The sequence below is a fragment of the Anopheles merus genome, chromosome 2L (assembly GCF_017562075.2).
Source record: "Anopheles merus strain MAF chromosome 2L, AmerM5.1, whole genome shotgun sequence".
In the NCBI taxonomy this organism is placed as follows: domain Eukaryota; kingdom Metazoa; phylum Arthropoda; class Insecta; order Diptera; family Culicidae; genus Anopheles; species Anopheles merus.
In genome coordinates, this window is record NC_054083.1 from 6000679 (window position 1) to 6021692 (window position 21014).

A 21014-nucleotide genomic window follows, 5' to 3' on the forward strand; every position below is an offset into this window, starting at 1 on the left:
CCGTACTCTCATTCCTGAAAAACAGCTATGTGCTGAAGCATCCACAGGGAATCGGGCATTTATGCACATGCGTACAACACGTCCGTGCAGTACTGGTAGAGCAAATTTTGAGTTCCATTGTCCAAAAGAGGAAAAAATCCTCCTCTTTCATATTTCACCACAGTGTTGTTGTTTTTTACATTTGAAAAAGTTGAGCAAATCTGTTTGGCAGCATAAATTCCGACGCTTTTTTTATACAGCTGGTATGCTGTCTCTTTCATGTTCCGGTTCCTGTTCCATTCTCTCGCTCTTATCTTAGGAATATCTACTCTCTGTCTTTCTTTCTCTTTTCTGGTATCGTCCAGAGTAGGTGGAGCCATGGCAACCATCGCCCAAAAAGGAAGCAGTAGGCATGAGCAGTACAGTAACAGGCAGGAAACAGAGAAAGGCTGTTACATACGCATTTATGTTTTACAGTTGGCGTGGGAAATTGAAAACCCGGCTAAAGGCCGGAGGAACGGCAAGGAACGCTAACGTCAAGCGTATATAACACTTTCTAGGATTGGCTTTCTCTGAAGTGTAAGGAAGCAAGACAAGGATAGGCCATGCGTCAGCGGGAAAGGATGGCTGTTGTTCTGTACATAATGAAGTTGCTTTCTTGTAAAAGTTCCCGCTACTAAAATGGTAGACATCCTGCACAATCTAAAAGGTATGTATATTATTCATCAATCATTCTGTTTGAATATGTATTTTGAGGAGTGTTTTCGTGGTATCTCAATTTTTAACTTTAATGTTTTATTTTTTGAATCTATGGAATTTGTGGTACCTTTTAAAATCCAAATACAGGAAAACAAGCTTTTTTAACGCAAGTGCTCATGAAATAATTAATAAAAAGTAAAGGTATTCACTTACGGCCGCTTCACTTACGTCAAAGCAGAAACGCGCAGAAATGTGGTAACATTTGTCATTTGTCTTCAATTTAAAGGCAATTGATATGTTGGCTTTTCGTGCATTTCTTATTTCCCATACATAGGGTAATTTTCCAATTGTTGCGCAATTAAGGGAACAGCCAACATATTTCATACGTTGGAGAAAGATAAAATTATAATATTATTGTTGTATTTGTCTATTACACATGATTATTGTTTAAAAAATAGTATGTATATTTTATTTTAGGCAAAAAAAATTACAAATATTGGGAAGAAATACTGCTTTTTTAATCTATTCAAAAACTTACAAAAACTCAAAATTCTATTATTGCACACTTCATAGCCAATTATTGAACACTTTCCAACACTCTGAAAAACGCAAAAAAGAGCCCAGAAATGGCTCTGGATGTTTTTTTTTCTCTATCGAATAGTGTTTAGGGCAATACGAAACGCTGTTACATTACACGTTTGTCCTTGGTTTAAGTTTAAGTGGTTCATAGACCTTATTTAGTGAAGCACAATTCTTAGCGATTTAACGAAGAAATCTATTCGTTTTCGTCGAAATCTGTTGACATGTTTTCATTCGTGCTTAAAAAATCGAAAAAGAGCTCGTTAAAAAAAAATTATTAATAGAAGATGCGGTAAAAATGCTCAATATTAAAGGAAAAATGCTGGCTTTTATCAATGGGTTATAAATATTTTAATAAACAACAATTTATACGCAGTGCGCAATAATTGGGTGGTGTGCAACAATTGACAAATTACCCTAATTAGAAAGCGTAAACATTTTCAACGTTCATTATTTCTACTTTTCAATATTTTTTGTTGTGAAAATCTGGCAACACAACTAAAATCTAATTTTCTATTCATCTTTTACCATACTTCAAGCTCATTAAAACAGACATACTTACCACCAACTTACTTGCTTTCTAATGCAACCAAATCATTCGTGTTTTTTAATTGAATCAATGTAAATGAATACACTAAAGTTAAGTTTCTATGGTAAGTTTTTCTTTGTTCATAAAAAAAACACTATATCTCGTTCAGTTTATAATGAATTACATATTCTTCAAGAGTAAGCATGAAATATGGAGCAAAGTATTTTAAAAGAGTCAATCGCGGTAGTATTTTCCTTAGGTTCACGATGTTACAATAGACCCATCATGGATTCAAATCCGGTTTTCAAAGGACTGGCTATCTTTTTATCAATTAATACACCAATTAGGGACAGATAGTTCAGCACTAAATGGTAAGACATAAAGGCAACATTAAGACGCAATACAAATTCGTCAATTTCAGCTGTACTTCACTAACATAGATCCTAATAACTTTCGTATATTATATTGCTACTACTTTCTTGAACAACAGAATTGGTTTCTTGTCGTTAGTATTCACCATATTATTATATTTAATTGAATAAGTACTACAATAAAACACTCTAACAATGATTTTTGCAACACGCGAATTTTATAATTCACTTCTAACATAAAATGCTACATTTGCTGTGATACGAAACGAGGTGACGTTAGACGTTACACTCATGTGAAGTTGGTAATAAGTGTTATTTTTCATCAATCTTTACATTCACTGTTGGCACTCCTATTGACTGTGATGTAGAACAGTTTGCCAAAATTTACTTCGCCTTTCCACGTCCTGTTCTCACCCATAATAAGGTGCTCTTATCACTTGTCTGTGCCAAAGCATGCGTCTCAACGAACTGCGTAACGTAACGACCACATCTGAACAATTGCCTTCATCTTGCATCATCCGGTGCGCTGGTCGGATGCGAGCTGTGGTGTACTTATCGGAGTTTAATATTAGCAAAGCTCGCAACTTTTGCAATACAATTGCGCGCCACGTTCGATTACCGTACAGCACGTTGTGTTTTATTTATGATTTCCCGAGCCTTCCGCATCATTCTGTACATCATCGTCATCACTGTCATCGCCGGAATAATCGCCGCTACCGCTGGAGGGCACATACTGTACGTTAGAGCCCATTCCTTGCGGTGGACTATACTGTATCTTGCCCCAGCCAGGCGGCATGCCCGCGTTGCGAGCGGTGGTGATCTCCATCGAGGATTGGGGCGTCGCTACGGCAGCCTTTCCCTTGTCGTTCAATCCAGAATCTAAGTCAAACACATCATCTTCCTGGCGTTTTCCTGGCGTAGACGGCTGGATGAAGCCCTCTGTATTGGTCGTAGTAGGCGCAATTTCCGTCACCGCTGTCGGTACCGTTGATGTTGTCGGTGGCGGCGATGATGATGATAATGGCGATGTAGTGGTCGTTGTTGTTGATGTAGTGGTAAGAAGATGCTTCACAGGATTGCCATTTTTGTCGTGCAACATTGACCCGTGATTGGCACTTTCATTCAATCGATCCACCAAATGACCGTAGAGAAATAGCATCCCAACACCGAAGCAAACACCAACACACACGATCAATGCCAAGAAACCGACACACTTCTTGTTGAAAGCTTTCTGCTTTATATCGCCCATTGTGGATCTGCGCGATCCGTTCGCTAGTTGGTTTATGTTTTTGGTACCCTCGACCACACTAGCTGCACTGTCCGCTCTGTTGGCGCTCCCGTTCGATTCTATATCGTTCCGAATGGTAACCATTATTATTGCTGAGGAGAAGGGAGATGATCGATCTTACGCTCAGCACCAGGATCCGTTATGATCCGATCTTGTTTTACCCTGACACACCGTTGCAAATCTAACACGGAGCACGTATGGAACCAACTGCCGTGAACGTAAATTCGTTGGTAAATAGTGAAATTATGGAGCGCTTTCCGATGACTGAATCAACCGATCTGCTGTAGACTATCTGCGCCACTTCTCCTCATTATCACCATTGGGCTGTTTGATTGATAATGGCTGGCAAGGTTCTTCGCGATCCTACCCACACGGTTACAAACCCCAACACAAACCATTCCAGGAAAAGAAATCTACACTAAAACACACAATTACAATAGTGATGAATTACTTTTCTTATTTGTGTAAAGCATGGGTGTAAAAAGAGCATTGAATGAATATTCCACCTAGCAGATCATTTATTGACAAGACCAAATTTATTTACGCTTTCGTTCTTTGTACTATCAGTAGTTTTAATCATAAAAGCTAAAATTGAAACGAGTCACAATAACTTTGAAAAAAAAATATACAACTGAGTTTTTAAAACAATTTTTTTTTTAAATTTATTTAATTGAAATTCAATATTACTTGTGAATGTTAAATTTCAGTTCTGACTTATACGGCTATGACTGTAATCGTTTTTTTCTTTTGCTGCCATACCGCATTTAGACCCGGTGCTTAATTGAAGACGACTGATAATCGCACTATTGTTAACATACAAACAGCTTTTAAGCATTATTTGTACTTTTTCTGTTTACAAATCTCTTTTAAACTTATGATTTTTCAACAAATTTTCATTATTTAAGTGGAAAAATGAACGTTGATGTGGTCGGTAAATATCTGTTCCTTTTTCCGTTTAAAATTAAAGCCAAAAAAACGATACATTTACTGTTACTGTTTCTGAATGTTTTTATTCGCTAATTATTCCACTTCCTAGCTCACAATTTGATTGTCAGCGGATTCACCCGATGTACCGTAACTTATACCAAATGGCGAAAGCTGCAACCAGCCAGCCCGCGGAATGCTAAATTTCCAATGAAAACTCTCGGCAGATTGTTTGTCTTCTACCGGACCAGGTGTAGTATTTTGACGTTGATCATCCGTCCGGTTCATGATATCATCTGCAGGATTCGAGTTTGTTTTTGCAGATTCCGGTGATTGATTGTCTTTTTCTTCTCCATCGAAATGGCTAGTAGCTGCCGGCTCAGCTTCCAAAGGCTTCTGGTTCTGCTTCCTGTCCTTCGCCAGATCACCAAACGTTAAGTTTGACTCGAAGTCTGCTTCTACGTTCAATTGCCTTCCCGATTCCATTCGCAATTGCTGTTGAAACAGTACAAGAAGCTTTTCAATATTGGCCGCATTGGATTCATGCTTGGCCAACAGCATATCCGTCAGTCGAATTACTTCCTTTACATCGTGCATCTGCATTCGGTTATCGATACTCTGTACATCATTCCATTGGTAGAAAACTGCCATCACGAATGCACCGCAAGCGATGGAGCTGAAAGCTAAGATCGTGTAGATCACTTTCCTGTATCCCATTGACGCGGACGGTTTCGCAAAGTGGCTATAAGCCGCACGATCAATATCGACTTTATGTTCCATGCTATATTAGGTTTGCCCCGTGTGTGGTATTACAGCTTACCGATGATACACTTGCCTGCCAACTAATGAACGCTCTGGATTTATCAAACTAATTTATACGAATTGTCCTGGCTCGAATTGCACTATTCATGTGTTATCAGCCAAACCTTGAATCATTGGCTCTTTCCCTTTCTCTCTCTCAGAGAACAAAACTGCATATGATCAACTTCAGGGTGAAATGATTAGATTTCAGTTTGAAGGCGAAGGATTGTTGATGTTTTGGCTTCATAACTATGGTGAATTGGTTTGATCGATCAGGTCAAATCAATCAGCCTTCGGTAGAGGAACAATGTTGTTTAAAACGTACATTTTGCAAAATACAATAGCATAATTTAGAAATTAGACTTTACCGTTTTTATGCAACAGTAGTACATGAAAGAAAAAAAGCTCATAAAAAGAAAATTCGCTTTCTCTACCATCTCCGAAACATCCGATTGAAAAACAAGTAGAGTCTAGCCATGTAGTAAAGTTTCTCTTGTCTAAATATAGAAGTAACGTTATTTTCGATCATGTGTAAACCTTTATTGGCATACTGAAAATTAGAAATTTACTCATCTTCGATGGTGGCTTCTTCCATTTCTTCCGTTGGAGGTTCGGAACTGCTGTCCGGAACATTTGCAACGTGTCTCGATTTAAATACGTTTGACACTGTAACATACAATATTACGATTAGTTCGCAAGTAACAAATGGTTGGGAAATCGGCGGCTTTAACTTACCGATATCGTTGTCCAGCAGGTTTACCACGCAAAAATTCTTCGTCTTCAAATCTCCGCCCAATGCCAGTGTAAACGGACTTTCGTCACATTCACCCAAGCACTGTATAACACCGATTTTAGGATTCTTTTGATATACCATGCGCGCATCCTGCTCATCAATGTCCCATACTTTCAATGAGCCGTCGGCGGAGGCAGTTGAAAGCATTCCCTTGACATGGGCGCTAAGCACGAGCCCGGTAACTTCCTTCTCGTGCGCTTCCTTCGACCACAGCGGACGTTCATCCTGGCGGCTGTCAATGTAGTGCATCTTTCCATCGTTGGTGCTGGCCACAAAGCAGTTCTGGTTAAAGTGATCCCAGCAGACACGTTCCACTTCGCCACCAAGATCCCACATTTTGTAGCTGCTGCTGTCCTCGGTTGTAGAGCGGCAGTCGAACACTTTTACTTTGCCATCGCAACTCCCAACCAGAAGCGTTTCAGATCGCTTCGGGTGAAACGCTAATGTCTGCACCTTCTCCCCAAAGTCGCGGATCGTCGTGTGGGGTGTGCCCTCCTCCAGGTCCCATAGAATTACCGTTTGATCCACCGATCCGCTAGCTAGGATATGTCTGCAAAATAAGTACATCGAATTGATTAATTCAAATAAACGCGTATCTAAAAAAACATCGAATAACGCACTGCAAATGGTGATTCCAGGAAATATCCAAAACAGCGTCCGTGTGGCCAAGCTTTGGGAGGTTCTTCTTACGACTGCCTTTCGACCCCAGCTTGCACACCGGTTCCAACGAATCCTGAATGTCTAAATCCCATATTGTAATAATAGGTTCCATACAGCCGATCGCGCACATGTTGCCCGGTTTATCACTACCCGCATCAAAGCTGAGCCACTCGATACACAGCGGAGGACTCGGCAGCAGGAAGTCGTGATGAATGTACAGGCTTCCTTCCTCTTCGTTGTAAACTAAAATCATAACATCATAACAAGGTTAGTAGTAAGTTTTTCTCAAGCTGATGAAAAGATCGTAGTCACAATTACGTACTGTACACTTCCATCGAGGCGCTCTCGTTCTGCACGTGTCCGACAAGGATCAGGTTGTCAGTAGGCTTAATGATTTCATCTTCCGCGTCCGAATCTTCATCATCCTGGATGTTTTCTGTCGGATCAATTACGGCCACCGTACTCAGGTGTAATCCGGTTGTGCCGGCTAGAATGTGGAGTGTTTAGAGCAAAAACTTACATTTAGACCCGCCACAAGAAAACAACCTATAGTAATCGATTTACTTACTTTCTTGCTCGTAGGAATCGAAATTATACTCATCGTTTCCTTCACCCGTGCCATCTGCGTTCATCGCTGCCAGTCTGCCAGCTCTTTCAGCTAAACTTCTCTCACTATCTTCATTCTCTTCGTCGTCGGATGTGTCCATCCCTTCCGCCCCTTCTCTACAAAACAAAAACGTATACTTTTTGTGGAAAATATCTTCAACCCACTCTGTATTGATGCTTACTCTTCCAGATCTTCTCTGGTCTCGTTTATAATTCTTGCCAGCTCTGCCGGGGTTAATGTAACCTGCAATTACGAGTAGCGCAAAGAACGTGAGGGTGAAAGCCGGCTGAACACTTTATAACTATTCCATACCTTGTCCGGGTTGGCCTTCGCAACGCCACGTTTTACGAACAGCAAGCTTGGGACGAAATTGACATTGGGAACCTCATCTTCCTGGTCAGACTCCATCGTTACAGCGTGATAAAATTAATTAGGCTGTCCTCAGGCAATGCAAATGCACCAAGCACGTGTTTAATCCGAATTGTTTATTTACGTACGCCTCTAACTGACAACGGGCTACGTCGACGTCAAACAGCGATCAAAAGCAGTGTGGCCAGATTATTTTGACGGTTTTCGTCAGGCGCATCAAAATTTTATCGGTAGTTTTCGGTAGGAGTTTATGATTTTTTCGGTAGTTTTCGGTAGGGATTGAAGTGTCAAACGGGGAGGGAAAGGGGCAGGGGTGGGTGGGGGGTTGTTTTTTGGGTAGCTAATCTGCCCAACGAAAGTTCAATAGCACGAGAAAGTACATCTCTTATCTATTTCATATCAGCCACATGAGGCCTGAAAATTGTACAGGCGGTCCCCGAGATACACGGTACCTCTTATACGCGGATTCGGAGATACAGGCGGTCCCCGAGATACACGGTTAATGGGGACCGAAAACGGCCGCAAATTACCGCGTGACTCGAATTTCCGCGTAATACGGACGTCACACGAAGCGTAAACTTTGGCGTAAACTAAATTTCAGCCATACAACCCTATAATCTTTTGACAGGAAGTTTACGCTCTCTCATACAAATCAAGCGTAAACTTTTTGAGTTTACGCTTCGTGTGACGTCCGTATAAGTCGAATCTCGTGATTTCCAGCTAAAATATCACTAATTTTTGTGTAATTTTACAAGTAGGAGGTGGTTTTAGTCACTTTATGGATTATTTGATATGGTTCTGACTGAATATAACAGTTTTAAACAATTTGAAATTGTTTTTAAAATTAGATCAAAACGGAAATTATTTGGCAATTTACAATTGATGTGTCAAATCAGAACAATTTGCTCAAAGAATTGTCAAATTTAGAAAACCGCGTATCTCCGAATCCGCGTATAAGAGGTACCGTCCCAAGTAGCCTTAAGAAACTCTATTTGATTATTAACAGTTTTTTAAAGCTTTTAAAAATCAAATAGAGTTTCTTAAGAGAATATGACATTGGACAGCGTTACATCATAACGACGTATTCCGTTACACTCGTTTTTATCGATTCGGGTTAATATAACACACAGTGTTTTTCAAATTTTATCTACACCATTTCCAATTTATTCAATATTCGGAAAATCATTTTTTCATTCTTATGTATGTAATAATGCGTTTTTTTACACCAAACCATTTTATTTATTAACTATTTGAAAACTATGTGTTTTCTTTTATTCCTCTATTTGAATCTGCGGTTATAATAAAAAAATAATTTAAAAATAAAAAAATAAAATTTCATATGTTCAAATAATATATGTGAAGAGTTTGATAAAGTGTATGCAATATTTGCAAATGAGAAAAAATTTCATAAAAATTTATATTTTCTTGGGAAAAATAACATGCTCTTGATGACGATAATTTTTGAGACATACTGTACATGGTCACGTACATGGCGCCTCCATTTCTTATGTCAAAAAGTTCGTCAAGCTTCGTGTGTGTAGCTTTTGTGTAGATGGCAACAAAACCAAGCGTCTGCGACAATTTCTATCAACTAATGTTTAATTTGTGTGTCATCATGATTTTATAACAGGTCAGTGTATCGATATTACCATTATCTTCACACGAGCTACATAAGTTTTATATTCCGCAGCATATTGGATTTGGATAGCGTTTGGACATCAAGTTTTTCGTCCACGGCTGCAGCTGACCTCCATGCTAATATAATGGAAGAAACCCATGGAATGAAAGAAACTTATGTGATAAAGTGACAATATGCAGTGACAAAACGATGAAATGTCGAATAAAAGTATTTGTGGTGAATTTATGCATTTATTCCAAGAAATATTAACACCTTCTGTTGTAACTTAACGAAGATCTAGAAAATGCATATAGAATGAGAAAGAGCAATACAGCCATCTCTGTCGATTTGTTCGTTGAGTTTGATATTTTTCGTTAAAAATACCGGCAAAATTTTAATTTTTAACGAAGCATTGACGAAGCCAGGAAAGCGTTACGCAGTGTTGTAAGCCCTAAAATTACTGCTGTATGGAAAGCTAAAAGTAATACTTTTAGGCATACTTTTAACGGTTTCTTAACGGGATTGTGCTACTTGGGGTGTATCTCGGGGACCGCCTGTACAGTCTGTTCTCGAGTTCCGCGGTTTCTGCGTTCCCGACGAATCCGCGTAACTCGAATATCCGCCTAAGTCGAATTTCACGTTTTTTGACTAAAATACTATTGATTACTCGTACTTTTTTATGTAATTTAGTATTTTTATACTTAACTTATCCGGCGTTACAACCGCTTTGCGGTCTTGGCCTGCCTCAGGAGTGTCCGAAACCGCTCACGGTCTTGCGCCTTCGTCTGCCAGTCCGTTATCCCGGCCTTAATGGCGGACGCCTCCACGCCATCTTGCCACCTCAATTTGGGCCTACCACGCCTCCTCTGTCCTTGTGGACGGCCTAAAAAGACTTTACGGGCTGAGTCGTCTGTTTCCATGCGCATAACATGGTCAGCCCACCGGAGCCTGGCGAGCTTTATACGCTGTACGACAGTGAGGTCGCCGTACATCTCGTATAGCTCGTCATTATAGCGGCTCCTCCATTGTCCTTCAACACATACGGGGCCAAGTATCCTTCTGAGCATCTTCCTCTCGAACGCGGCTAAGAGGGTTTCGTCAGATTTGTACAGTGGCCATGTCTCAGAGGCGTATGTGAGTACCGGAACTATATAGGTGCTATATCCCAAATAGCCAGAATTGCTTAAGCAGCTCCCCTACCCGCAAATTTCCGTTAAATGCCTTCTAATCGCCTTGTAATCGCCGGCGAATTGAAGGCGATCAGCAGTGCATTTAGCAGTAATTAAATGCCTTTGAAATATGTCAATGAAAAATTTCGCTTTTAATTTAAAATTTGAAATTGCAACTGTCAAAAGAAAACCTTACAAGTGTCTTCAACACTGCACTGTTGTAGTGTTCCCAGATTGAGCGTGAGGTTCGATAGCACGATTTACGTGTTATGTTCTCTTGCGTTAAGCTCTGAGCTATTTCACTTTATTAATGATGGTCTGCATTATTCGGTTGTTAAAGACCAACCCGTTGAAAGGTGTTAATATATCAAACTCATTTCGATAAATCTAATAAAATGAGAAATGAGATGCATATTTCTCCCATCCTGATAATGATGGGTGAAGATAGAGTAATTATTATGTTTTTTAAAAAGGTATTATTTTCATTTTGCTTCACAAAAAGTTTGTTTATATTCATTATAGCAAGAAAATATTAATATAAAAAGAAATAAGCACAGAAAAAAGATCATAAAAAATCAGGATTTGAACACACGCTTTCTCGGTTCGGAACCAAAAGTGTTGTCACTGCTCTATTTGGCAGTTACATTAGTAAGGGTGCAAAACTAGTATATATACAAGCGAAGATGGCGGCAAGCTATCTGTTCTTGTTGAATCAAAAAGTTGAAAGATTTCGAAAAGAGCCCGTTACAGCCTTGAAAGTTTCGGTTGAAATCTTAATTCGCCTTCTAAGGCGAATAAGGCCTTAAATGCCTTCTGAATGCCTTCAAAGCCGTTTAATGCTGGTAGGGTCATTTTGGCACGCTAAAGATCGCTGCTCTAATTCGCCTTTTGCAGTAGATAATCAGCATCAAAGTTCTATGTGGGTCTTTCAAACAGCGCCTAAGCAGCTTCCTTATGCCACGATGCCAGGGATTATTTTTCTTTGTGTTTTATTTTCAAGCAAGCGTCATCGATGAAATAAACAACGAGATTTTTTTCGCTTAAACACATGTGTATATTTTTGAATCCTTTGTATTGATGAATTACACAAACTTTTACACAATTTACTGATAATTCACAATCACTTCACTCAATATTCATTCTTCAATTAACGAATCTAACTTGTGCAGCAGCAATGAGATTATTGCCGGCGTCCGTCTTTGACACTTTGACAAGAGCCACCTTGAACCGATGTCATGCATTAAAAAGCTATAAAGTTCTACCAAGTTCAGCACCCTTTCTTAACAAGCCTTCAAGTTCCATCATGAACCCTACACATAGTGCTAATCAGCCGCAAAGTTCCAAAGAGTACCATGTGCCTGTTAAAAAGCTCCATAGTTCCGCAAAGTACCGTCTATCTCTTAATCAGCCACAAAGTACGACATGGGAACGATTTTTCGTTAAACAGCCCTAAATCAGCTATAAAGTACGAGCTGGCTATTTGCGATAGTCCCCAAATAGCCAGCTCGTACTTTATAGCTGATTTAGGGCTGTTTAACGAAAAATCGTTCCCATGTCGTACTTTGTGGCTGATTAAGAGATAGACGGTACTTTGCGGGACTATGGAGCTTTTTAACAGGCACATGGTACTCTTTGAAACTTTGCGGCTGATTAGCACTATGTGTAGGGTTCATGGTGGAACTTGAAGGCTTGTTAAGAAAGCGTACCGAACTTGGTGGAACTCTATAGCTTTTTAATGCATGACATCGGTTCAAGGTGGCTCTTGTCAAAGTGTCAAAGACGGACGCCGGCAATAATCTCATTGCTGCTGCACAAGTTAGATTCGTTAATTGAATAATGAATATTGAGTGAAGTGATTGTGAATTATCAGTAAATTGTGTATAATTTTGTATAATTCATCAATACAAAGGATTTAAAAATATACATATGTGTTTAAACGAAACAAATCTTGTTGTTTATTTCATCGATGACGCTTGCTTGAAAATAAAACACAAAGAAAAATAATACCTGGCATCGTGGCATAAGGAGGCTGCTTAGGCGCTGTTTGAAAGACCCACATAGAACTTCGATGCTGTTTATCTACTGCAAAAGGCGAATTAGAGCAGCGATCTTTAGCGTGCCAAAATGAGCTGCTTAAGCAATTCTGGCTATTTGGGTCCCAGCTTCGTCCGTCGCGACAGGTTCTTTGAGGTGAATTGCTTTTTCAGGCTGTAGAATGACCGGTTGGCAGCCAGCATCCTTGCGGGCAACTCAATTTTATACACTTTTTTTACACAGTATTTTTATACACTTTATCATATATTTGATATGATTCGTTCAGAAAATTATAACATTTCTGGCTTTAAAGCGGTTTCAATTTGTTAGCAAAAATGCAATTTTTACCGAACTTGATACTAATTGTACTGATTTGACATTTAATCTCTCAAATTTAGAAAACCGCGTAGCTCCCAAAATAGCCAGAATTACTTAAGCAGCTCATCTTGGCACGCTAAAGATCGCTGCTCTAATTCGCCTTTTGCAGTAGATAATCAGCATCAAAGTTCTATGTGGGTCTTTCAAACAGCGCCTAAGCAGCTTCCTTATGCCACGATGCCAGGGATTATTTTTCTTTGTGTTTTATTTTCAAGCAAGCGTCATCGATGAAATAAACAACAAGATTGTTTCGTTTAAACACATATGTATATTTTTAAATCTTCTGTATTGATAAATTACACAAAATTTTACACAATTTACTGATGATTCACAATCACTTCACTCAATATTCATTGTTCAATTACCGAATCTAACTTGTGCAGCAACAATGAGATTATTGCCGGCGTCCGTCTTTGACACTTTGACAAGAGCCACCTTGTACCGATGTCATACATTAAAAAACTATAAAGTCCCACCAAGTTCGATACACACTCTTAACAAGCCTTAAAGTTCTATCATGAACCCTACACATAGTGCTAATCAGCCGCAAAGTTCCAAAGAGTACCATGTGCCTGTTAAAAAGCTCCATAGTTCCGCAAAGTACCGTCTATCTCTTAATCAGCCACAAAGTACGACATGGGAACGATTTTTCGTTAAACAGTCCTAAATCAGCTACAAAGTACGAGCTGGCTATTTGGGTCCGAATCCGCGTAAGTCGAGAACCGTGTAACTCGGGAATAGACTGTTCTAGGGAATCTAACCCAACGAATGATTGGGATTAGTGATGTGCTGTATGAAGCGCACCCACGACTCCGATCCGACTTCGACTATTGTTAGTTCGATTCCGACTCCGGCAAAATGGAATCACTAGATCTGCCCGGAGTCGGAGTCGTTCGGAGTCGTCTGGAGTCGAACGACAATGGCCCTATGGTGACAACAATTTGTCTTTCCACCTTTCATGTACACCTTCCTTTCTTTGACCGATGGATCATAACATTCCGGAAGAAAACACATTTGGCGAAAGTGTTGCACACTCACACCCTTGCGCAGACGGCTCAGTCTATCTGTGTAATCTACACCATACGAAAGCAAAAGCTTAATGTAACAAAGTTATGCTTAATGCTTAATACGGACGTCACACGAAGCGTAAACTTTGGCGTAAACCGAATTTCAGCCATACAACCCTATAATCTTTTGAAAGGAAGTTTACGCTCTCCCATTCAAATCAAGCGTAAACTTTTTGAGTTTAGGCCTCGTGTGACGTCCGTATAACACGTTGAGTTCGATGGCAGGCCCCAGGGACTGCCAGTGAACTTTCCAGTATGCCGGTTTTACAATCAGCTTGCGTTCTGGATGCCGGCGGAACGGAATGTTGATGAAAACAAGCGCCGGGCTGAACTCAGTCTGGACTCGGATCAGTCTGGATTAGTCCGGATCAATCCGGATCAATCTGGATCAGTTCGGAACAGTTCGGATCAATCCGGATCAGTCCGGATCAATCTGATGAGTCCGGATCAATCTGATGAATCCGGATGAGTCCGGATGAGTCTGGGTGAGTTCGGCTGAGTCGGAACGAAACTGGTAGAGTCCGGGCGAGTAGTTTAAGTTGACGTTGCAATTGCTAATTCTCAAAATGACTGTCCATTATCGTTTAGACAATTCTTGATGAGTTCATCGACTTTCAAGTCGTATATCGAATATGTACGAAAACTGATCCGGATTGATCTGGACTGAAACTGATCTGGACTGCTACGGAGTGAACCGGAGTGATCCGGAGTGATCCGGAGTGATCCGGAGAGATCCGGAGTGATCCGGACTGATCCGGAGTGATCCGGAGTAATCCGGAGTGATTCGGAGTAATCCGGAGTTATCCGGAGTGATACCGGACTCGGAGTCGATGAGTCCGAGGGTTTTCCCGTGCGCACCCACCCCGCTAAACAGCCCGGAGAAACTTCGAGTCCGACTCCGGCACAAAAATTGTATTTACCCATCACTAGTCCAGAGTTTGACAGCTAGCGAGCTTTTTCTGTGCGAAACACAACCAGAGTGACCAGAAATACCGATTTATCTGTATTCTTACCGATTTTTTATATGCCTACCGATTCACAAATGACCGCCCTAAGGCCGAAAATAAACGGAACGGAATTCCGCCTGCTGTCAAACACAAAGTGTCAACGGCAACTTTCCCGAACTGTCATATCCATACATTTTTCAGCAAACGGAATTCCGCGGCGCGAAATTCCGGTCCGTTTATTTTCGGCCTAAAACCACCGACAAACCGACGTGACACTGGCGTTACAAAAGAGTCCCACAGGAAAGTACTGTCATTTACCAGTGAGGCGATCACTTCTGTCAAAGTAAGGGCGGTGGCAACGCTGATCGGATGCGATTTTATCGGACAAGATTTATATCGGATTTGACAGATAACGTCGGACGTGCGATTTCGTTGTCCGACGTTATCTGTCAAATTCCATATAAAAATTTGACAGGCCGTCTGATAAAATCGCATGCGAAAAAGCGTTGCCACCGCCCTAAGCTCTGTTCACTGCTGCTTCGATGTAAACAACTTTTCTAAATAGAAATTACGAAGGAAGTGTGAGGCAAGATTTTGTGAGAATTATTGAACAAAACACTCAGGAAAACCATTTTATAAGTTTCCAAATCAATGCAAAAGATGTGAGAAGTACATAAAACGAAATGCATTGGAATTTGCGAAAAAAAGGGGATTTAGCTTTTTTCTTCTCTGTGTCAGTGTAGTAAGCGAATCATTATAGAGATGGCGCTAGTGTTTAACGTATTTTCATTTGAAATCAGGAGACAACTTTTGAAGCTCATTTTGTTCGAAGTGTCACGTCGGTTTGTCGGTGCTAAAACTACCGGTTTTCTATTTATCATCACAGATATTTGATTTTGCTTCGTTTAAGCTCAATATGTGGCTTGAGATGCTGTTTCAAGGATTGCTATCCTCATTTGTTACTTATCGCGCTGATGCACGTTTGTTTGCCTGGCACTTGAAAAATGCTACATGCGTTTTACATTCAAAATCTTATCCGTTAAAATTTAATGTTCATAATAATTTGAAAATGTTGGTTGTTTTGAATTCGAATCTGAATTGCTCGTCAAAGAAAATAATTTAAATTTGAATTTGAATTTCTCCGTTGGCGGTTAAAGCTTAAAATGATTTTGATTGTTAAAATAATATAGCGCGTGGCCACGGAGGAGAAAAAATGTTGAACAAATTTTCAACTTTGTCAAAATTGCTCTTCAACTGCAAAAAAGAGCTTTTCTCGTAGCCACACCAAAAACATATACAAGAATGACAAAAAGGTCCAACATCTGAATATCATCGATATTTTGTTTAAGAAGCACGAAACAGGTACATAAATCAATTATAATCATGCATTTTAGCATTATTATCATAGCAATGGGTCACAACTGCACCAAATTGTGGTTTGTTTATGCATTTTCGCGAACGTCAAATTTTGCCACTTTTTGTCAATTTTTGTCAACTCTTTTCCTGGCTGTTGCAGGTTACAAAATTTTGACAAAAGCTCAAAAAAGTGGCAAAAGCTCATGTTTTGACAAATTTGTCAGCATTTTGTCACTCTCATGGTAGTTCGCCAATAGATTAAATTTAAATTGTCGCCTTCCCAACAGTGCTCCTGCCGAAATCTGCCAAAATAATCTTGCCACACTGGCCCGTAGGGCAAAGTGAGCTTTTTGGCGGCCACCCGCAAAAGCCCTCGATCGAAAGGTCAAAAATCGTCACAAGTACCTAAAACCGACGTCGCCAAACCATCCAAATAGATGCGATTTTTCCTCACTGGTGACGTCCCAAGTGCCACAAATCCACTAAACGACCACTAAACGGCTTCTAAACGACTCAAGCACTCTACCTAAACGGAATATAGAAAGACTTCGTTTAGCAGACGGCAAACGACTCATGCATTCTAAAAATAGCAAAAAAGCTGGTGGCGCCATCTGTTTGTGGGATACCCAACCAGTTGAGCTTCCTCGCTTGGAGGAGAGCTTTCTCATTTCCTCTGTACTGTTGTATGGTTTCGCATTGAAGTTATGCATCGCTAGAACTAGAACGGCGATACGATTGTTTAAATACTAAACTCCAATGGAAACCACCAGTACTGAAGCAAGTGAGATTTGAGTAATGGTCGTTGGTGTTGATACCCATGTATCTGACCACACGACCATTCATATAGATTTTTGCTCGGAAAGTTAGAAGGCTATATAATAGGTATAATAGCGAAACACATTGCAAGAAAAGGATAGCAATATAATGATGAGTTGTAATACGCCATCTATTGATCAAACCAATGAAGCTGTGGAGCTTTCATTTTTTTTATATGGATATTCAATTTTTCAGTCGATTAAGCTTAATCTGTGGCGCTTGGGGTCGTTTTTAAGTACTTGTGACGTTTTGTTTTTGACGTTTTGCGACGGTTTTGCAAGGTGTGTTTATTAAGAAGGTGAATTATTAGCGCGTTTTCCAGGCGCCATCATTGAGTATTGTTATGTCAAATCGCATACAATTTTCTATACCCCCTCCAGCCCTTCCCGATTTTAATACCGAAGCCCACAGTATTGTTATGTTAAGTCGTGAAATGTCAATTTGCTCTGAAGCACTTCACCTCCTAATATCCATACACCTTGGTTTTGCGACGGTGGCCGCCAAAAAAGCTCGCCTTGCCCTGAGGGCAGAGTGACCAGAAATACCGATGTACAGTCTGTTCCCGATTTACGCGGTTTCTGCGTTCCCGATGAATCCACGTAATTTGAATATCCGAGTGAAGTGAAATTGAACTTTCATTTTGCGCATTAGCATCCCCCTCTCCCCCTCGCTTAACACTCCTTTTTAACTGAGTTTTGAGTTGTAACCTACCGAAAACTACAGATAAAATGTTAGTGCTCCTACCGAAATCTGCCAAAATAATCTGGCCACACTGCACACAACCGCACTCTCTACAACCGCACACAACCGAACGAGGCAATGGAAGATGTTTTTGTTGTGTTTGAAATTTCGTTGAAGGAGGTGTCTGTGCTGCTCGCGCTCCTGCCGTTAAGTGATTTTCTGCGTAGCTAGTGGTTTCCATCTGATAGATGTACCCTTTTGTGGGGATATACCGAGAAGTAAGTCTCTTGTTAAGCGAAGTATTTTATTTCCAAGCATCGCATGAGTTGGAACGCCTTAACCCTAGCTCACCAAAACCCTCTCAAACCCTTGGCTGCGGACGCCTTCTTTGTCGGGCCATCGCGCGGGACATGTTTGCGTGTTCCTTGTCCCGAATTGTGGAATATATGGGTTGTGCTTGCGCCTGTGATTTATGTGTGAGCCGAAAAACGGAGGAATTGAATGTTGTTTCATAGTTAGGCTCTGCAGTACATCTGTTTTGTGCTACTATTTGAAGTGTGCTTCTATTGCTTTTTATTGGAATCAATTGTTGTGTGATGTTAAATTGTGTTAGAGCTCGTTTGATGTTGTGTGTGGTTTCGGTATCCGTAAGTAATTTCTGCTGCGGAGGTCTGGTTGGTCAAAAGATTTGTGTAAGCAGATTGTCGCTTAAATGAGAATACACACCATCAAGCCGCTCCCTGATGCTGGAAATGAGTACAAATCTGACAAATCGTTTTGAGGACGACGCGTGTTCTACGATTAAAAATCACTGCCAACGAGTGAAGAAAGTGTGGATGCATTTGGTCGTTCAATGACACGCGTTCAATGATGTAAAAATCCAGCTTTTGTTCCATTGCTATCGATGTGAAAAAGTGGTGGATTCAACTGGAATGCGATAGTGTGCGTGAACATGAAAACTGCGAATGCGTGCATATGGGTGTGAGAGACCAAAGAAGGCGTGTGAGAGATTTACTGAAGAAACCATACTGAATGCAGCCCCAGCTAGAGACTAATGAGGTTGCCCTGCCAGAACGTAGGACAAGCGAAACGTCTTCGATGATGTGGAAGCAATAATTCCAAAGATTAAAATATCGTCTGGTGGAAGTGGCTGGATGATTGTACACACAGATCTCGTTCTTTGTTTAACGGAAACGCCGCACGGACAGATTCGTTGTCAGTCAGTCAGTGCTGTGTGTTACATTGATGTGCGCGCGCGCGTGTGTGAGTGTATTTGTGCGAATCTCGCTGTGTGTGAGAGAGGTTTGTGATTGCGACTGGAGGATCATGTTGTGTCGATTGTTGCTTTTCTCTGCCATGGCTCCCTCATACATAAGCGCTCAACTAAGCTCAATGGTTAATGGTTTTCTTTCCCCACTGTTGTGTGGAATTCACACGCCCGAGGTGACGTTTGCCATCGGACAGAAATACCAGCCTGTTGATAATGGATGTTTATTTTTTTGGATTTATGAATTTCGGTACATTGCTTTCCTTAAGTACAGTGTCAATCGAGTTAGAGTTATACCCCGTTTCTACCTTCAAGAAGGAAAGAGCATAAAACTCAGCCTTGATCAACGACTGGCACAGGTTGGCCTACGGAAAGCAATCGACAAACGTACTCGTGTTGTAACTGTGTGCGAGTGGGTTTTTTCATTGCTGCTGTGTGACTCACATGAAGGCAATGTAATTGTGTTGGTGTGCGTTTTGATGCTGCACTATGGAGAAGTCTGGAACAAAACGGAAGTGGATTTTTGTTCAGTAATGTCTATTTTCTATGTTCTGCTCAAATTTGGAATAATTGACCATGCAAAGCAATGAGATGAAATATCCATTTTGTTATAATTTCTTATCTACCCGAGCGTATTTTTTCCCAACGTTAGATATAGACAAATTGGCAATGATTCTACTCCAACCTTTCTGAACAAATAACGCATAATTAAATTAGTCTTACCTCTTTTTTCACTTCGTCTTTCCATTCTTTTCCCGCTAAAAAAGAGATCAGTAAGTGTTACAGATATGCCATTCATATAATTTTATAAAAAAAAGTTCGATGACCGCACGTGCTCCAAAAATTCTCACAGTGATCAGTTAAAGGAGTGTGCGTAACAGTATTTCACAGAAATGGCACGGAGCACCCGGTTGATTCATACTGTCTGAAAAAAAAACATTGTTGCGTTGTCTCAACGTGTGGGGGAGCTGCTTAGGAAAGATGCCTGTAAAGTCTGGTGGTGAAATATTCGTATTTATTTCCTTCTTGTATATGGGTCGTTCCCGTGGTACTGGCCTCAACCGTGTAAACATGCTAGTATGGCCTCATCATGGGTTCAAATCTTGTACGGATCGGGTTGCATATCATATCAGTCTCACATAGCCTTTAAATTGCACTAAGAAAAGTTGTTTGTGGAAAAATAAGAATAATTTATTTTACACAATGTTTTTTTTTCCTCTTAAAGTTTTTATTTCCATTCGTTGTATGATTTACTGTAGCTATCCCGATATAATCTCAATTATGTTTGTGAAAACAATGTTTTGTAGTTGTTGATGTTGTTTGCATCGTAGATGAACAATGAAAAAGAATTAGGATATAACAATCGTATTTGCTATACACAACGATTGACATTTTTGAATGGCAAGGTTTACAAGTTGTCGGTTTGTATGATTAGGTGTATGTTTTTGTCTGCTCACCATAGCTTTTCCTAAAACGATGCTATTGCCGTGGAACATTGTAGCATTACTCTCACGACGAGTACTGGCTGTATAACAAAATCTCCTCAAAGAAACTTCACGATGGTCAAACTTTCCCAGCGTTACAGTGTGTAGAGGGTGGTGTGTGAAAAGCGCGCCTCCGAGCGAAGAGAAAAGAAGGCGAGGCACACGAAGGGTGGATTTTTCATGAAATTGGCATACAACATTAAGTTTTTTTTAAGCCTGACGTCATGAATGAGGGCTTTTTAAGGAAAGAAGGCAGCAAAAGGAATAAAAGATTGAAGTGAAGCCTCATGCATGCTTGGAGGGGATAGTTTTGGCTATGAGATAGAAGAAAGATGAAACCTATATGGTAAAGAAAGCGACAACAATAGGTAATGAAATTTGATGTCATGTACCTTCCGCAGAGAAAATACGATTTGATGAGCGTTTAAAAAAAACCCCTGCACCACGTGCACATAGCAAAGGATTTCTACTGAACATTGTTGTTCCTTTAGTATGTTTGATAAGAAAACTATATTCTCTGGTATGCGGCTACAAATTGATTGTATGTGAAGGATACTAAATGTTATATTGGTTAAAGTTCGTGGCAAAAGAAAGAAAA

General features: G+C 40.3%; 2 protein-coding genes across 7 annotated transcripts in view; one reads left to right on the forward strand and one right to left on the reverse strand.

Annotated features, from left to right (window-relative positions):
• Positions 1-389: 389 nt before the first annotated feature.
• The window catches only part of LOC121591436 (ras-related protein Rap-2a), a 44724-nt gene continuing 24099 nt past the window's right edge, over positions 390-21014 (forward strand). For 3 of the 6 annotated variants that reach the window (XM_041911908.1, XM_041911909.1, XM_041911910.1), the window contains exon 1: positions 17798-17943. The gene's annotated coding sequence lies outside the window, so the exon portion shown is untranslated. Of the gene's footprint in view, positions 689-1796; positions 1911-17797; positions 17944-18006; positions 18313-21014 lie in introns of those variants that run through there. The other 3 variants (XM_041911906.1, XM_041911905.1, XM_041911907.1) reach the window with 3 other exon arrangements.
• Positions 5689-7746, reverse strand: LOC121591435 (periodic tryptophan protein 1 homolog). The gene is made up of 7 exons (XM_041911904.1): positions 7543-7746; positions 7412-7473; positions 7192-7346; positions 6946-7110; positions 6584-6866; positions 5906-6513; positions 5689-5836 (listed from the first exon to the last, which is right to left on the reverse strand). Exons 1-7 carry the CDS (start codon positions 7636-7638, stop codon positions 5736-5738), a joined length of 1470 nt encoding a protein of 489 aa, XP_041767838.1. The 5' UTR covers positions 7639-7746; the 3' UTR covers positions 5689-5735.